Source organism: Podarcis filfolensis (genome assembly GCF_964270895.1).
Source record: "Podarcis filfolensis genome assembly, chromosome: 8".
Taxonomy (NCBI): Eukaryota; Metazoa; Chordata; class Lepidosauria; order Squamata; family Lacertidae; genus Podarcis; species Podarcis filfolensis.
Genome location: NC_139611.1, coordinates 65,872,612 through 65,887,575, shown reverse-complemented (window position 1 = coordinate 65,887,575; position 14,964 = coordinate 65,872,612). Strand labels below are relative to the sequence as shown.

At 49.9% G+C, this 14,964-nt stretch overlaps 2 protein-coding genes across 9 annotated transcripts in view; one reads left to right on the top strand and one right to left on the bottom strand.

Annotated features, from left to right (window-relative positions):
• SYTL1 (synaptotagmin like 1) overlaps positions 1-14,732 on the top strand; it is a 43,975-nt gene extending 29,243 nt beyond the window's left edge. For all 8 annotated transcript variants that reach the window (XM_083627400.1, XM_083627405.1, XM_083627401.1 and 5 more), the window contains 10 exons: positions 1,999-2,062; positions 2,697-2,788; positions 3,561-3,689; positions 5,730-5,896; positions 6,371-6,473; positions 7,034-7,195; positions 10,384-10,462; positions 11,621-11,720; positions 12,465-12,670; positions 13,100-14,732. In XM_083627400.1, coding sequence (XP_083483526.1) covers positions 1,999-2,062; positions 2,697-2,788; positions 3,561-3,689; positions 5,730-5,896; positions 6,371-6,473; positions 7,034-7,195; positions 10,384-10,462; positions 11,621-11,720; positions 12,465-12,670; positions 13,100-13,239 — 1,242 coding nt within the window. In that variant the 3' untranslated portion in view covers positions 13,240-14,732. The remainder of the gene's footprint in view (positions 1-1,998; positions 2,063-2,696; positions 2,789-3,560; positions 3,690-5,729; positions 5,897-6,370; positions 6,474-7,033; positions 7,196-10,383; positions 10,463-11,620; positions 11,721-12,464; positions 12,671-13,099) is intronic.
• MAP3K6 (mitogen-activated protein kinase kinase kinase 6) overlaps positions 13,634-14,964 on the bottom strand; it is a 38,853-nt gene continuing 37,522 nt past the window's right edge. The window contains exon 29 of the mRNA XM_083626772.1: positions 13,634-14,334. Within this exon, the coding sequence (XP_083482898.1) occupies positions 14,190-14,334 (145 nt within the window). The 3' untranslated portion in view covers positions 13,634-14,189. The remainder of the gene's footprint in view (positions 14,335-14,964) is intronic.

The following is a 14,964-nucleotide window of genomic DNA, read 5'->3' as shown; positions in this document are numbered from 1 at the left end:
GTTACAAACACTTCGGGTTACAGACTCCGCTAACCCGGAAGTAGTACCTTGGGTTAAGAACTTTACCTAAGGATGAGAACAGAAATCATGCGCCGGTGGTGCGGTGGCAGCGTAAGGCCCCATTAGCTAAAGTGGTACCTCAGGTTAAGAACGGTTTTACGTTAAGAACGGACCACCAGAACGAATTAAGTATGTATCCAGAGGTAGTTCCCAGGATTCTTTGCGAGGAAAAATAAACCAAGCTTTTGAACGTGTGTGCGCTGCCTGAGTCAGACCGATGGTCTGTTTGGCACAGCATGGTCTACTCTGACTGGCAGCGGGTCTCCCAAGTTCTGTTGTGCTCCCTGGCCTTTTGTCTTAGCATTTTAGCAAGAGATGACGGGTGCTAAACCCGGGGCTTCCTGCATGCAAGTGTGTCGCCGCCACTGAACTGCGGTCTCTGCTGTTGGTTAGACACAAGCTCAGCAGTTTCTGCTTGAGATAAAGGCCAACTTGAGCTTTCCAAACAGTAAATCTATCTTATCTGTTGTGTGTGTGTGCATAAATAATTAACTGTGGTCAGAGCCAGAGCCAAAAAACGGGTGGGATCTGTTTTCCCTCCTTCTGCCACTGCTTCACTCTCTCTTTCTGCCCCTCCTTGCCTTTCAGGCTGCAGGGAGCAGGATGTGAGGGAAATGTATGACCTGATAGCTTGCAGAAGGCGTTTGAAGATGCCCTGCACATTTTTCAGTTTGAGGAATAAGACACGGTGGTGCCCCCTGCCCAAATTTTCCCTTCTATGTCCAGAAGGCAGCTGAATCTTTGCCCATACCCTGGCCACATATTTAAAGCGCTCTTATTACCCATTAACAGTCATAGCTTCCCCCAAAGTATCCAGGGAGTTGCCGTTTGTTAAGGGTGCTGAGAGTTTTAGGAGACAACCCTATTCCCCTCGCTGGGCTACAATTCTCAGAGTCTCCTGGGAAGAGGGATTGCCTCTGGGAATTGTAGCTCTGCGAGGGGGATAGGGGTCTCCTAACAGCTTTCAGCCTCCTTAACAAAAAACCAAGGGTTTTTAATAATAATAATAATAATAATAATAATAATAATAATAATAATAATAAACCTTTATTGTCACTACACCATCTGTGTGCAGTGAAATTAAACGAGCCCCCCAAGTAGCTGTGTGCTTTAAATATATGGTGTGTTGTAACCAGGCTCTTAAATCTGATGTGCAATGAGGTCTCCAGGGTTTGTTCGGTTTGTAGGTGGGCAGCAGCATGGGGAGGGACGCTTGGGCAAAAATGCCTGTGCTCCTTCTCTGAGTCGGCTCGCTTCCTCTTGGCTGCCGTCATCGCTGCCTCTTTTCTTGCCCTCTCTCTGTGTGTCCCACCCATGCAGCCGCCCAAAGGAAGAGCACAAGCACAAGCGGGGTGGGTGGGGGGTGGCATTCTTCCATCTCCGTGCTCTGTTCATTCTATGAGAGGATTTCCAGGGATTGGCAAAGGGCTCCTCTGCGGGGGCTGGGCCTTGGTAGATGTCTGATGATGCCAGCTCATCCTGACCCTGCCAATAGGTCAGTGGGGAGCAGGCAACAGAATGACACCAGCTGTCGGTGCTCCTGGAAATGTCAAGGCACAGATTTGGCTCCCTGAATGAAACTTCGAAATGAACATGCTTTAAAAACAACAACAACCCAGTTCCTCATTTTGAGAACCAGGCTTCCTAAAACCTACAGGGAGAAGGAGGCTGGTCTTTGTTTGCATTACTCTGAATGCAGAAGGCAGCAGTTGCTGCTTTTTATGTTTTTCACCTACAGATTGGTTGCCTGGGAGGTCTGAGGTGCTTTCATTATCTGTGCTCCTTTGGCATGAGGGTCACAGATCTGCTTTCTGGAGGGATGGGTGACTGTAATTGATGCTGTTTGCATATGCAGATAAGAATCCAAATACATTTCCTATTATCAGACCATTTGTAGCCATTGAACCCAGCTTGTGGCTTCTCTCTCTCTCTTTTTAGATGGCTGACTTGACTTTGCAAGATGTGATCCAGTCCCCAGAGCAGATGCCTGAAAACAAGCCAGGTAAAATAACAGCATCAACAACAGCACCACACACAGGGTGGTATTCGATTACATTTTACTCAAGGGTAGACCCATTGAAATTCATGGGCCTAACTTTGCCATGTTCATTAATTATGGTGGGTCTACCCTGAGTAACACATAGTTGAATTCCACCCACATATTAGTGTGTGTGCATGCGTGAGAAAAAGCAGAGGTTAAGCAAACTGGACTATTATTGAGACGGTGATTTCCGAAGTCCCAGGGCAGGTTGCAGCACACTTGAATTTAGTTCTGCCTCCCTTGGCGGTGGCTGAAAGGTGTGTGTGACATGCAGCACAGGGAAGCTGAGGTTCCCAAGCAATTTACTGCCTTGTACAGCATCATGGCTGGCTGAGCCACCCATCAGGAAGACCCTGGTTCAAATTTCACCACAGACCATTCATGGTGAAGTGGCTTGATAATGCCACAGCCTCAGTCCTTCATCAGTATTATGGGAGTCGCCTACCTGGTTGTTGCAAGGATAGCAAGAAGACGGTGTTTCTGAAGCTCTTTGGAGGCTTGGAAGCACGATGCCCTGCTATGTATTAGCTCTATTTCAATTTTGCACAAAACTGAGTTTCCCTCCCTCCCCTAATGTCCCTATCCTTTAATGCAGAGAGAAGCGACTCGTTTAGTAGCCTCAGCTCAGAGACTGGAGAAGAGGAGCAGCAGAACAGCAGTGTGCCAGCCATCATGGTCACCATGCAGGTATGAGGTGTTGCTAGGCAAGTCAATTACATTTTCCCTCTGGACCAGGGGTGGGAAACCCGCAGCCCTCCAGATGTTATTAGACTACAGCTCCCTTCAGCCTCATCCTGCAAAGCCGGTGGCCAGGAATGATGGGAGTTATAGTCCAGCACTATCTAGAGAGCCACAGGCTGCCCACCCTTGATTTGAGCACTGTGTACTCTAAATAGAGGCCTGAGTAAACACAAGCCAAGTAAAAACTATCGTGTGTCCTAGTTCACGGGACTTGAGTTCATGGGTTAAGATTTATGTTCTGTCATGGAGAAATTGAGTGGCTATTTTGTTTATGTTTATGTTATCATAGAATGATAGAGTTTTCTCTACCCCAATTCCCAATCTGGAAAATCAGGTACAACCTGTCCATCATTTACCCTCTGAGGGTTGTTATTGTTGTCTTAAAAAATCACTCCTGCGGCACGGAAAGTTCAGCTCTGCCTGCAGCATTGGTATTTGAGTAGATCTCTTAGTGGTGTCCTGCAGCTCAAAAGTCCAGAAATTGCCCTGTTATTCATAGGTGCTACATTGTAGGAAGGCTGTGAGGATAAGCTCCCGTTTTCCTAATTGTTTTTCTAGAAGCATAGAGTTGGAAGGGACTCCAAGGGTCATCTAGTCCAACCCCCTGTAATGCAGGAATCTTTTTGTCCAATGTGGGGCTCAAACGCATGTCCCTGAGGTGAAGAGTCTCATGCTCTCCCAACTGAGCTGTTACCTACCTTGTCTTTTACATCCTTAGAGCAACGAGAGTCTTGAAAATGGCCAGGAAAGCACTTTGGATACATCACCTCCAAAGAACAATGCAGTGGGTTCCCGGAATAAACTGATGAGCACCAGTTCCTCGTTTTCCAGTCTAAGCTCATCCACAGTATGTGACTGGGGAGGGGTGGGAGGAGCAGTGGCTCAATGGCGGGGGCAGCTTTTTAGCATGGGGAATGGAAGAGAAAATATATCGACTTTCACTTTGCAATCTGTCAGGGGGCTATCAGGGGAGCAGGTTCATCAACAGGTCAGAAGGGAGACTCAAAGTAAAGTCAGCTGTTTTATTCAGGAAATTAGTATACCACAGATATCACTCAGGTGAAGCTGCCCTCAGTGAAGACATTGCCAAGACTCCTCCTCCTCCTAAACCAGAGGTCAGCAACCTAAGGCCCATGGGCTGGAAGTAGCCCATGAGGATCGCTTAACCAGTCCATGAGCTGCCCCCAAACCGAGCTGCCCGCTCGGCGAGTCCCTGTGCGCTGCGCTAAACCGGCGCAATGCAGTGTGGGGACTTTCTTCTGTGGCTCTGGAAACAGCTTCTGCGCATGCCCAGACACCAGAAATTGCTTCTGCGCAGGCATGATTTTCAGCGTCTGGGCATGCGCAAAAGTAGTTTCTGGCGCTGCAGACATGCGCAGACACGATTTCCGCTGGTTGGGCCCACAGAGGATCTCTGCGGAAGTGATCTGGCCCCATGCCCAGTAAGCCTTGCCGACCCCTGTTCTAAACCTTTTCCAGATGTCTTCCAAGCAGACACAAATTCTGGAGGGTAGGAGCTCACCCCACCCCGCCCTGGGCTTTTCTTGCTTTCTGTTCAGCTATGTGTAAAGTTCTGTGTGACCTTGGAGTCAAGGGACAAGGGGAACTCAATGCAGAGGGACTGGGCAACTGTGAAACTGTTGCCCCTCCTTGTCCTCTCCTTCAGATCCTGAACTCAAATTGTGTCCCTCTGCACCCAGTCCTGTCCTTGGAGGGCTCCCTGCCCCTGGGTCGTCTTCTTCACTCAAGCCTCCTGTGTCTTCCACCTCCCAGCTTCCTCCCTCCTCTGATCTGTCTTCTGTGTCCCGCCACCAGTCCTCTGGGTCTGAGCCTTCTTCCTCCATGGCTTCCCTAGGGGGTTTCTCAGTTGGAGCCTCCCACCACTCATCATCTTTCCCAGCCAGTTCCAGACAAACGTCCCCCCATTCATTTTCCTCCCCACCAACCTCACAGTTCATACAATTGGGAAGTGTGTGCAAAAGTGCATAAATGAAAATGACACACACAAATACATTACATTACATTAGGGGAAATTTCTTGGACGAATGTGTATGCTAGGCATTTTTCACATGGACTTTAAAAAAAATGCAGACTGATGTGGAAATGGGGTGCATTGAATTTAAGATTGGAAAAATACATAAATTGAGGAAAAACCAAGAGGTAATTCTGTCCATTGCTAGTCTCCAGGAGGACCCTCTCTTTTGGAAGTAAAAGCAAAGCACAGATTAAAAAAAAAAAAAGGTGGGGCAGTGAGGGTAGAAGGAGACAAAATTGTACAAAGAAAACCATAGAATCATAGAACTATAGAGTTGGAAGGGACCATAAGGGTCATCTAGTCGAACCCCCTGCAATGCAGGAATCTTTTGCCCAGCGTGGGGCTCAAACCCACGACCCAGAGATTAAGAGTCTCATGCTCTGCCGACTTAGCTATGCACCCTTTTAAAGGAAGGTTGTCACCTGCCCCGGGGTAGGCATCCGATTGGTGAGTAGAAAATTTTGTATTTCAGAAATCCCTGTGGAAACCCTTAAAATTGCCATTAAGGCTACAGAAAATGAATTGGCTCCAAAGGCCCATCAGGCTTAGATGAATTGATTTCTAGTTTCAGAAGTCAGATTTGCATTTCCCCTCTGCTCACACCAAGGATTTTCCCCCTTTTGTTTCTTAGCGAGTGGCAAAGTAATTTATTGCAACCAAGAGCAGGACTCCTTTGCACAGGCTACACTTGGGAATAATGAGCACTTTTACATGTTCTCTTTCATTTTTGCTTGTGAAGGCTCATTATGGAGAGCTCTGGGCTCATCCCGGATCTCCTGTCCCTCATCCATGCTCTCTGTTTGGATCCTGCCTCTTCTTGTTTTGACCCTGATCCCGCCTGCTTTGTTGCAGATGAGTGGCAGCATGATGAGCGTGTTCAGCGACAACGACATTGGAAACGTGGACGTCCGCGGCTGCATCCAGTTCTCCCTGCAGTATGACTCCAGGAAGAAGGCGCTGCATATTCAAGTCATCCAGTGCCGAGACTTGGCTGAAGCCAAGAAGCAGCGATCAGATCCGTAGGTTTGGGGTTGGGGGGCTTAGAATCGTAGAGTTGGAAGGGACCCCAAGGGTCATCTAGTCCAACCCCCTACAATGTAGGAATCGCAGCTAAAACATCCATGACAGATCATCCAAACCTCTGCTTGCTCTTAGCTGTCACTTGTCAGCTTCTGTGCAACTCCCTTGATCTATCCAAGCAGCACAACTATTGCAGGTGGGTTTTTAGAGCAGGTGCAGGGTTTTTAGAGCAGGTGCAGGGAACACCAAACCCAGGGGACAAATGGGGCCCTCAAGCCCTTTCTGTTTGGCCCTCTCCCCAAACCACACCTCTCCCTGGCCCTGCTTTGCACCCCAAGAGTTTTTGCCTGGCTGGAATGTCTGATGACGCCTCTTACTTGTCTGGATGGAGCATATGTGATTGCATGTAGAAATTAGCCTAGCTAGCACACCAAAGTAGCATTTACACCGCTGCTCCATCCTCTTCCTCCCAGGTACGTGAAATCCTACCTCCTTCCCGACAAATCCAACCACAGTAAGAGAAAAACTGCTGTCAAGAAGAGGAGCCTAGATCCCATCTTCAACGAGACCCTTAAGGTGAGGGTTGTAGCTCCTAGTGGTGTGAGAGCACTTTAAGGAGGATGTGGATAAATTCAGGCCCATGCAGAGAGAGGGGCAGCCAAGTACACTTGCCCTGGGCCTTGGAGGGCTAAGCTGGCAGGGGGGCCTTGCCAGGGGCCTGCTGGACTTAGTTTGTCATGCCAAGAATGCCCTGTTTTCCCCAGCCGACGGGGGACTCCTGCCCTGGCCCTCAGACAAGCTCTGCATGGGCCTGGGTGAACTGGAAAGGGTTCAGAGGACTGCAAGGAAGACAGTCAGTGGGGTATGGGAAAAGAGTCCTGTGAGGATGGGTTGAAGGAGCTGGGCATGTGTAGCCTAGAGAAGGGAGTGCTAGACAGGGAATAGGATACCACTCTTTAAATACCCAGACTACCCCCAGGCAAAAGAGGACTTGGTTGCCCCAGGCGGCAGGACTATATCTTATGAACTTAACTTGCAGAAGGGTTGATTAGGCTCGTTCCCATTGTTTTGTTTCGTTCTCCCTTTTCTTGCTTCTCTCCTCTTCCTGCCCTCCTGCAACGTTCCTGGCTTTGCAGTACAAGATTGAAAAAGCTGACCTGCAAGGCCGGATCCTGAACCTCTCTGTCTGGCATCACGATGCCTTGAGCCGAAACCTCTTCATGGGAGAAGTGGAGATTGCGTTGAATTCCTGGGACTGGAGCAACACAAGTCCTCAGTGGTACAACCTCCAGCCTAGGGTGAGTTTCCTCCATACAGGAATTGCAAAATGATATAAACGATTCTGTCGTAAGACAAGCAAAACTACAGCAACCGATGGTCCTGGCAACACCCTATTTCCCTCACCCTATTTCACTGGTGGCTGCTCATACATTTTCCCTATTGCCCCTCTCCCTCATTTTCAGCTTACTAGGGTGCTGCTTTATACTGAGTCCAACCATGGCTCTATCCAGCTCAGCAGTGACTGGCAACAGCTCTCCAGTGTTTCAGGCCAGCGTCCTCTTCCAGCCTTCTCTGGCAACCACAGGGGTTGGACCTGGAACCTTCTGCGTTCAGAACAGTTGCTGTGCCACTGAGCTATGACTGTGGCCATTTGGACACCTCTTTTGCTAGCAGAGTGACTGGAAGAAAGCAGGCGGCGTTCAGGGAGAAAAGAAACTGGTCACATTTTACCGCTAACAACCTGAACAGAATATGGGGCTTGTCTTTCCTAGGTCAGGGGGGAAACTCCTCCAAACCACCTTTTCCTCCCATCTTCTCCAACTTTCAGGTCTCAATCAACTTCTGGCTTCAAATTCTTCTTCTTCTTCTTCATTGACAGCTAACTCCCAGACTGGCTGGAACTTGCAGCCAATCGGAGTCTGTGGTCATCCAGACCAGTTATAGAATTATCCTTGTGTCATCTCTACTTTGTGCTTCCAGCACATTTAACGCAAGGCTGGGCAACACTGAGGGACACATGACCTGGGGGGGGGGCAGGATTTGTGTGTCTGCGTAGTGGGGTGCAAGGTGGCAGTGGGCACAGCCATAGCCTAAAATGGGTGGGGCCGCCTTTTTTCTCCCAGCCACAGGCTTTATATTGAGAATGAACTGGGCCCTGGTTTCCTATTTGTTTTGCAAGCAGCGTTGGAAATGTCACCTCTCTCCAAAGCCAGTTCACCAGGCTCATGCAGTGCTGCGGGTACACTGTGGAGGTGGACAGAGGGGGGGTTTAGGGAAGCATAACGGGTTCCGCTGCACTGAGTGCTGAGCCTAGGGGGCGCCACAGGGTGTTGCAACTGTGAAGTAGTGCATTGAGCAGAACGGAAGGTGAGAGACCGGGCTGCGGGTGGGCAAATTTTGGCCTCACGCAGCGTGCTGCTGAAATTTGAAAGAGCAAGGTACGCCTCTGAGGTAGAGCAGAGCCATGGCGGCTTGTAGCCACCGAAAGCCTTATGCTCCATGAGTTCACCTCATTCCCTTTTAAAGCCATCCAACCTGGTGACGATCGCTGCATTTAGCAACTCCCTGGCGGCATTTCCTCAAAGGGTGTGCCTGTGAAGGGCTCAGTGCAGTGCAAGTCATCCCTGCAACCTAAACAGCAACTGTGCTCATTCCACAATAGTCAAAAGGGCTTGCTGCATCAGTAAGCTGGTGCAATCAGTGTCTGAGAGCCGTTGCATAAACCCCCACAAACTGTTACATTGTTTTTCTCCCCACCCCAAATGCACCTCTTCCTCTTGAGCATTTCAAAACCTGCTTCTGGAGAATCGCCCAAAACAAGACTCAGACACCACTCAGGGCTTGGCCTGTCCCATCACTGCGTCTTAAACTAGAGGGTGATTAAAGCTTTGTTCTCCTTTCTTAAACATCCAGGGCTTTTTGCTGCTGTATGGGTCAGCAACTGAAGGCCCAGGCCCAATCTTGGCTCCTCAAGGGGCATCTCTTGGCTTCAGAGCTGCCGACACTAGGTAAAGGTAAAGGGACCCTGACCATTAGGTCCAGTCATGGCTGACTCTGGGGTTGTGGCGCTCATCTCGCTTTATTGGCCAAGGGAGCCAGCGTTTGTCCGCAGACAGCTTCCGGGTCATGTGGCCAGCATGACTAAGCCGCTGCTGGCGAACTAGAGCAGCGCACGAAAACACCGTTTACCTTCCCGCTGGAGCAGTACCTATTTATCTACTTGCACTTTGACGTGCTTTCGAACTGCTAGGTTGGCAGGACACTAGAGGAGGCAAAAGAATGCTCTTTGTGTTTATTGTTCTATCTATCTCCCATCTTTCCTCCAAGAAGCTTCAGTTCTCCCCGCTCCCCATTTTATCTTCACAACAGGCCTGTGAGGTAGCTTAGGCTGAGAGCTGGTGAATAGCCCAGGGCTGCCCAGTGGGCCTCATGGCTGAGTGGGTGCTCTGAGCCCTAGTCTCCCAGCACTCGAACCACCACACCAGATTCACTGGACTGAATAGCAACAGGAGTTGCAGAAAGAAGGTTAGAAAGTGGGTAGCTTTGAAAGAACACGGGTCAAACTTACAGAGCCTAAGTATGCTTCAGAGCACCAGTCATCAGAAATGGCAGGATGGGAGAGGCCTCCTGCACTCGGGTTGAACTTGCAGGCTTCCCATAGGCATCCTGGTTGACCACAGGATGCTGGACTAGATGGGGGACTGGCGGGATCCCACAAGACTCTTCTTACATTCATCTCGAAGAGTAGCAAGGGGGAGCCTTAGTCCATCATTCCACATGCCTTTCTCAATATGGGCCGCCAGCAAGCACCATACTCCAGCAAGGTTATTGTGTGTTTACGCGATAAACCAGGTCAGATCATTGGTTCTCCTAGCCTGCTGGCAGGGTCTCACACAGAGGTCTGTCCCATCCTACCTGCTGCCTGAGCCTTCTAACTGGAGATGCAGAGGACTGAGCCAGGGCAGATGCACAGCAGGTGTCCTGCCAGTGAGCTCCTCCCCTTAAAGGGTTGCGTTAGATGAGAGTCTGAGCCTTGACTTTGCACCCTTTGAGATGCCCAGTCTGAGAAGTCTAGTGGCTACGCAGGGTGCCATTTGCTTTTCCTGAGTTTCTTCCTTCCCTTTTCATTTTAAGAATACGCTAATAGCTTTCTGTGCATATAGGAAACTACTTTATACCGAGTCAGCCCAGTCTAGCTCAATACGTTCTACTCTGACTGACAGCAGCTCTCCAGTATTCCAGGACAGGGACATTGCTTGCCCTACCAGAGATTGAACCTTCTGCTTACAGGGCAGATGCTACTTCCGCTAACCTATAGACCGTTCTCTACTTTCTTGGTTGCAAAATGTTTAATGCAAGATGTTCTATTGACCATGCAGGAACCTCCCATGTGGGTGTTGCTGTTCCGTCAAAGTGACACAGAAGGTTTTCTCTCTCCCCCCCCCCACCCCACTTTTGTGACGGATTTCCTTTGCTTCTTTCCCAGACCCCGGTCACTCCTGATGCTCTCTGCAGCCGTGGCATCCTCAACCTGGCATTGAAGTTCATCCCGGCTGGATCAGGAGGTGAGATCAAGGGCCTGTTTCTTCCAGACCTCCCAGCAGCAGCACCACCCTCTGGGTTTTTGGATTGGGGTGGGAGGATTTCTGCAAGCCCCCCCCCCCCCCCACCGGTAGACATTAGCCCAATTTGACTTGGCGGGGGGGGGAGGGGAGAATCCTTAAAGAAATAATGGGAATCAGCCGGCCACGAACCAAACTGATGTTCTAGAATCTAAGACTTAAGTGAGAGGTGCTGGGAGGTGAGAGGCGGGGGGAAGCTGGAGGAATCCTAACTTCCTTCAACCCTATAGAGCAGGCATCCCCAAACCCGGCCCTCCAGATGTTTTGGGACTACAATTCCCATCACCCCTGACCACTGGTCCTGTTAGCTAGGGATGATGGGAGTTGTAGTCCCAAAACATCTGGAGGGCCAAGTTTGGGGGTGCCTGCTATAGAGGCATTGTAGACAGAAAAGTCTTGAGGATGGAAGATCTTCTGTGTACATTGGGTGCACGGGTGGGTTGTTGTTGCTGTCCTGACAGCAAAGGAATTCGGTTGGTCTGATGTCAGTGCCAGAGTTAAAATCAAGAGAACAAGGTGTCATTCTACATAAATAGCAACCATAAATGCAGCAGTTTGGCTAGGAGCAGGCAGATCAACCCAGCAGAAGACTAAGTAAATAGGACAGGCTTTGCCCGATACTCAAAGGTAATGACAAAAGCATCAAGCAGATCTCACTAGGGAGAGAACTAGTCCATCTGCATGAAACTACAGGACTGGTCACCTACCTAACCTCTGCAGGTATGGTTTACCTCCTCAGTGATGTCAGCTGCTTGAAAACGTTCATATGGGGTCAAGTGACCTTCCAAGTACCCTGGTCCCAAGCCACTTAGGGTAGGGGTGAAGAACCAGATATTTTTGGGACTCCCTTAACCCTGGACCAGCATGGCTAATGGTCAGGGTTGACAGATATTAAATTCCAGCAGCATTTGAAGACAAGTTCCCTGATTTAGGGATTTAATCAGCTTAAGAACCAATAGCAGTTTCATCTGTCTTGGATCCAGCTGTCAGCAGGAGATTCCAGCTACCAGCAGGATTGGATCTAAAATTCGGTAGGTGTTGGGTTGGAAGAGATGGTGCTTGGCCTCTGAATCCACCTTCATTGTCACGGCTTTCTTTCAGGGGAAGGGCTTCCTCCCACTGGCGAGCTTCACATCTGGGTGAAGGATGCGCAGAACATCATTCCCCACCGGGGCAGCACAGCAGACTCTTTCGTTCAGTGGTAAATACCTGTTGCTCTTGGGTCCCTTCCAGATGACCTGTCTATTGACCATGCATCCTGATCTGTTTGCAGACTTTACAAAGGGGATGCCTGTTATTTATTTAGCATTCATTCTGACTGGCGTGCGTGGACGTTATGCAATGTTGCATCAAGCCGTTGCCATCTCACATTTCCCAGTGAATTTTGCCATCACTTTCCTTGTTGCAAAAATCCCGATTTTGGGGTGGGGGTGGGGAAGTGGGTTTGTTGCCAACAGAAACAAATCAGCTTTTAATTAGGCAACCTGGATTTGCCAGGATGTGACTGGATCCCATCAATCTGGAATTGTCCTTAAGCCCTCTTGCAGTGGGGAAGGGGCTAGGGTTAACGGAGGGGAAGGGGTGGTTCAAATGCCAAGCAGAGGATTGTATGCAGCCTGATGTATGTGTACAAGAGCATGTTTCCTGCTTTGGACTCAGAGTGGGCAATCACAGCTTGGTTTTTAGAACGAGCTTCTTGCCTATAGAAAACCAGCCCAGCAGGGAAACAGCTCTGGTGGGCCTGCTCTCCTTGCCTGGCTAGTTTTCTATCTGCAGGAAGTCGTTTTGTTTCCAAGGAGGAAGCTTCTGAACTACAATCCATCACCTGCGTTGAGTTCTCTCCCAGTCCTACCTGAAGATGCAGGGCTTGAGCCTGTGACCACCTGCAGTCAAAGCAGATCCTCTAGCCACTAGGCTGCAGAACCTTCCTTGTCTCCCCTTGCAGCTACATCCTCCCTGACGACAGCAAGGTGAGCCGGCAGAGGACCCGCATCGTGAAGAAGAGCCTCAGCCCCACTTTCAACCACACCATGGTTTACGATGGGTTCCAGGCCAAGGACTTGGCTGAGGCATGTGCAGAGTTCACCATCTGGGACCAGGAGACATTCTCTAAGCAGCAGCTCGGAGGCATCCGGCTCAGCCTTGGCACCGGTGAGGCAGCAAAGGGTTGTGGGAATGTTGGGTTTTGAGTTTTAGACTGTTGGGTGTGTGTTGAATCTGCACCTTATTGAGGGGAAATGAGCCAGGCGCTGGATTCCAGATTAGAGGGGGCCCTTAGTACAATGTAGGCCTGTTGTCAAACAGTAACAGAGTTCCAGTTGGCAGTGGAGGGGGGGGCAAGGACTCTTAACTTTCCACAATGGCTGAGAGTGTTGTGGGAATTGTGGGAAATTTAAAGGGTGCTTACCCAGAGCTGATGAGAGCATTGGAGGGGAAACAGTTTAATGGAGAGGTGGGCAGGACAGAGGGTGCCCAGAAATACCCCATTCTGGTGCCTTGCAATACACCTTTCTGTCTGATGGTCACTACAAGCAAGTGGGCCCCGGGTGACTGATTCAGAGCCCTTCTGCTTCCACACAGGGAACAGCTACGGCCTGCCCGTCTCCTGGATGGATTCGACAGAAGAGGAGCGCCACGCCTGGGAGATGGTGTTCAAGCAGCCTGGGCAGTGGGTGGAAGCGAGTCTTCCCTTGAGGACCAACTTGAACCCCAGGACTTAATCCCAAACTACAGCAGGACACCCGTTCTTGGGCTGATGGAGGAAAAGCTGATCGGCTTCCCTAGCAGCAGCCTCCTGGATGCAAATGAACAGGCCCAGAGTCTCTGCAGGACTTGCAACCACAGTGGTTTCTGAAGGCAGCCCCTGGAAGGGGGACAATAGATTTGGTGCCAGGAGCCCATGGGCAGGTTCAGCCTGGGCTAGCTGCTCTCCCAGACTTAAGGAGGGAGGTGAGCAGGTCCAACTCTTAAAAGGGACTTCTTTGAAGGCCTTGCAATGGTTTTCACACTGTACTTTAGGGGAGACCAAAAGATGCCCCATGCTGTGGCTACATCCATCTTCAATCTCTGTCCATCTCCTCCACATGCTATCAATATTGACAAGAGGCAGTGTCATGCTTTGTTTAAAAAAAATTTATTTACTTCCTCCACCCTGGGCATTGCATTTCCATCCTTGTTGGTATTACGGCAAAACCTGAACAATCCCACCGTTCCCTTTCTGCTGTCCAATGGAACACCCAGAGTATCATTTCCCAGCCTCAATGGCTGCTACACTAATGACTCCTGGAGCTGTGTTTTCTGCAGCAGGCCAGAGAAGAATCACCATCCAGCACTGCCGTGAATGATGCAACCGGGGCTTTTTCCACTGTTGACTCTGAAGCAACCTCCTACCCCTTGCAGGGTAGCTCAGAATCTCCCTGCCTCTCTTCCTCTGAAATCCAGGTCATAGGACAAAGCACCCTTTGTCTTCCTTTGTCTCAAGCTGAGAGAGAACTGCAGATTTTTGCAGTGCCACAGAAATCGTCTCCTCCAGACGTGATTTGCTTGAGGTGCCAGAATAGACCAGTACCACCTTCCCCATCACCAAAGGATAATTGGAAAGTCAGTTCACATCACCTCTGTGTGAGGGCAAGTCTGGAATCTTGTTCTGCTTACTGCTGGGGAAGAAGGTCTATGCCAGCCAGAGCCTGCTGTCCTCCAAACAGATTAAGGGCTTCCCTTGGCCTGGCTCTTGCTCTGCTTCGGGCTGTAACTTCTGGCTGAGTGTTTGCCGATGCTCCGAGATGGCTTTCCAGAGGCGGCACACCATCCCCCCTCTGCCAAGACAACACCATGGAAAGATTCAGATGGTGAACATGCTATATTGCACCTCTCGGGTCGTTGAGCCGACGTGACTTGCACTGCTCCAAATGACAGGGCACAGCAGATCACTGGAAGATGCCGTGCAAACACCTGGACCACTCAGAACCCAACTAGACACAAGGGGTGATGCTTTGTACACAACTTGAATCAAGTGCCTTAACCTGTCAGCTGCTGCTTCCTAAGTAGCCTCCATGCTAATGGTGTTTCAGCTTTATAAGAGGTAGCAGCACTTGGGTTGCAGTCCCTCCGAGCAAGGATACTCGGGCTCCAGGGCCTTCCTCCTGGGCTAACTGCAACTAAATTCTGTAACTATAATAAATAGCAAAAAATAAACAAATTCTGCTTAAAATAATCATAAGTGCCTTACTAGATCTGATGACGACTCTTCTGTGTTGTGTTGAAAATGGAGCCAAAACCACCCAGGGGAACAGCGGAATGTAATTATGCACTGTCCCCTCTCAGGTAGTTGTGCACAGGGAAAATACACGGCTGCCCCGTGGACTCCGCATTTGCAGCAGCCCCATTTGACTCTTCTATTAAAAAGCTTGGAGGAATGCGTTGCGCAAAGGCAGCCGTCGACCCAC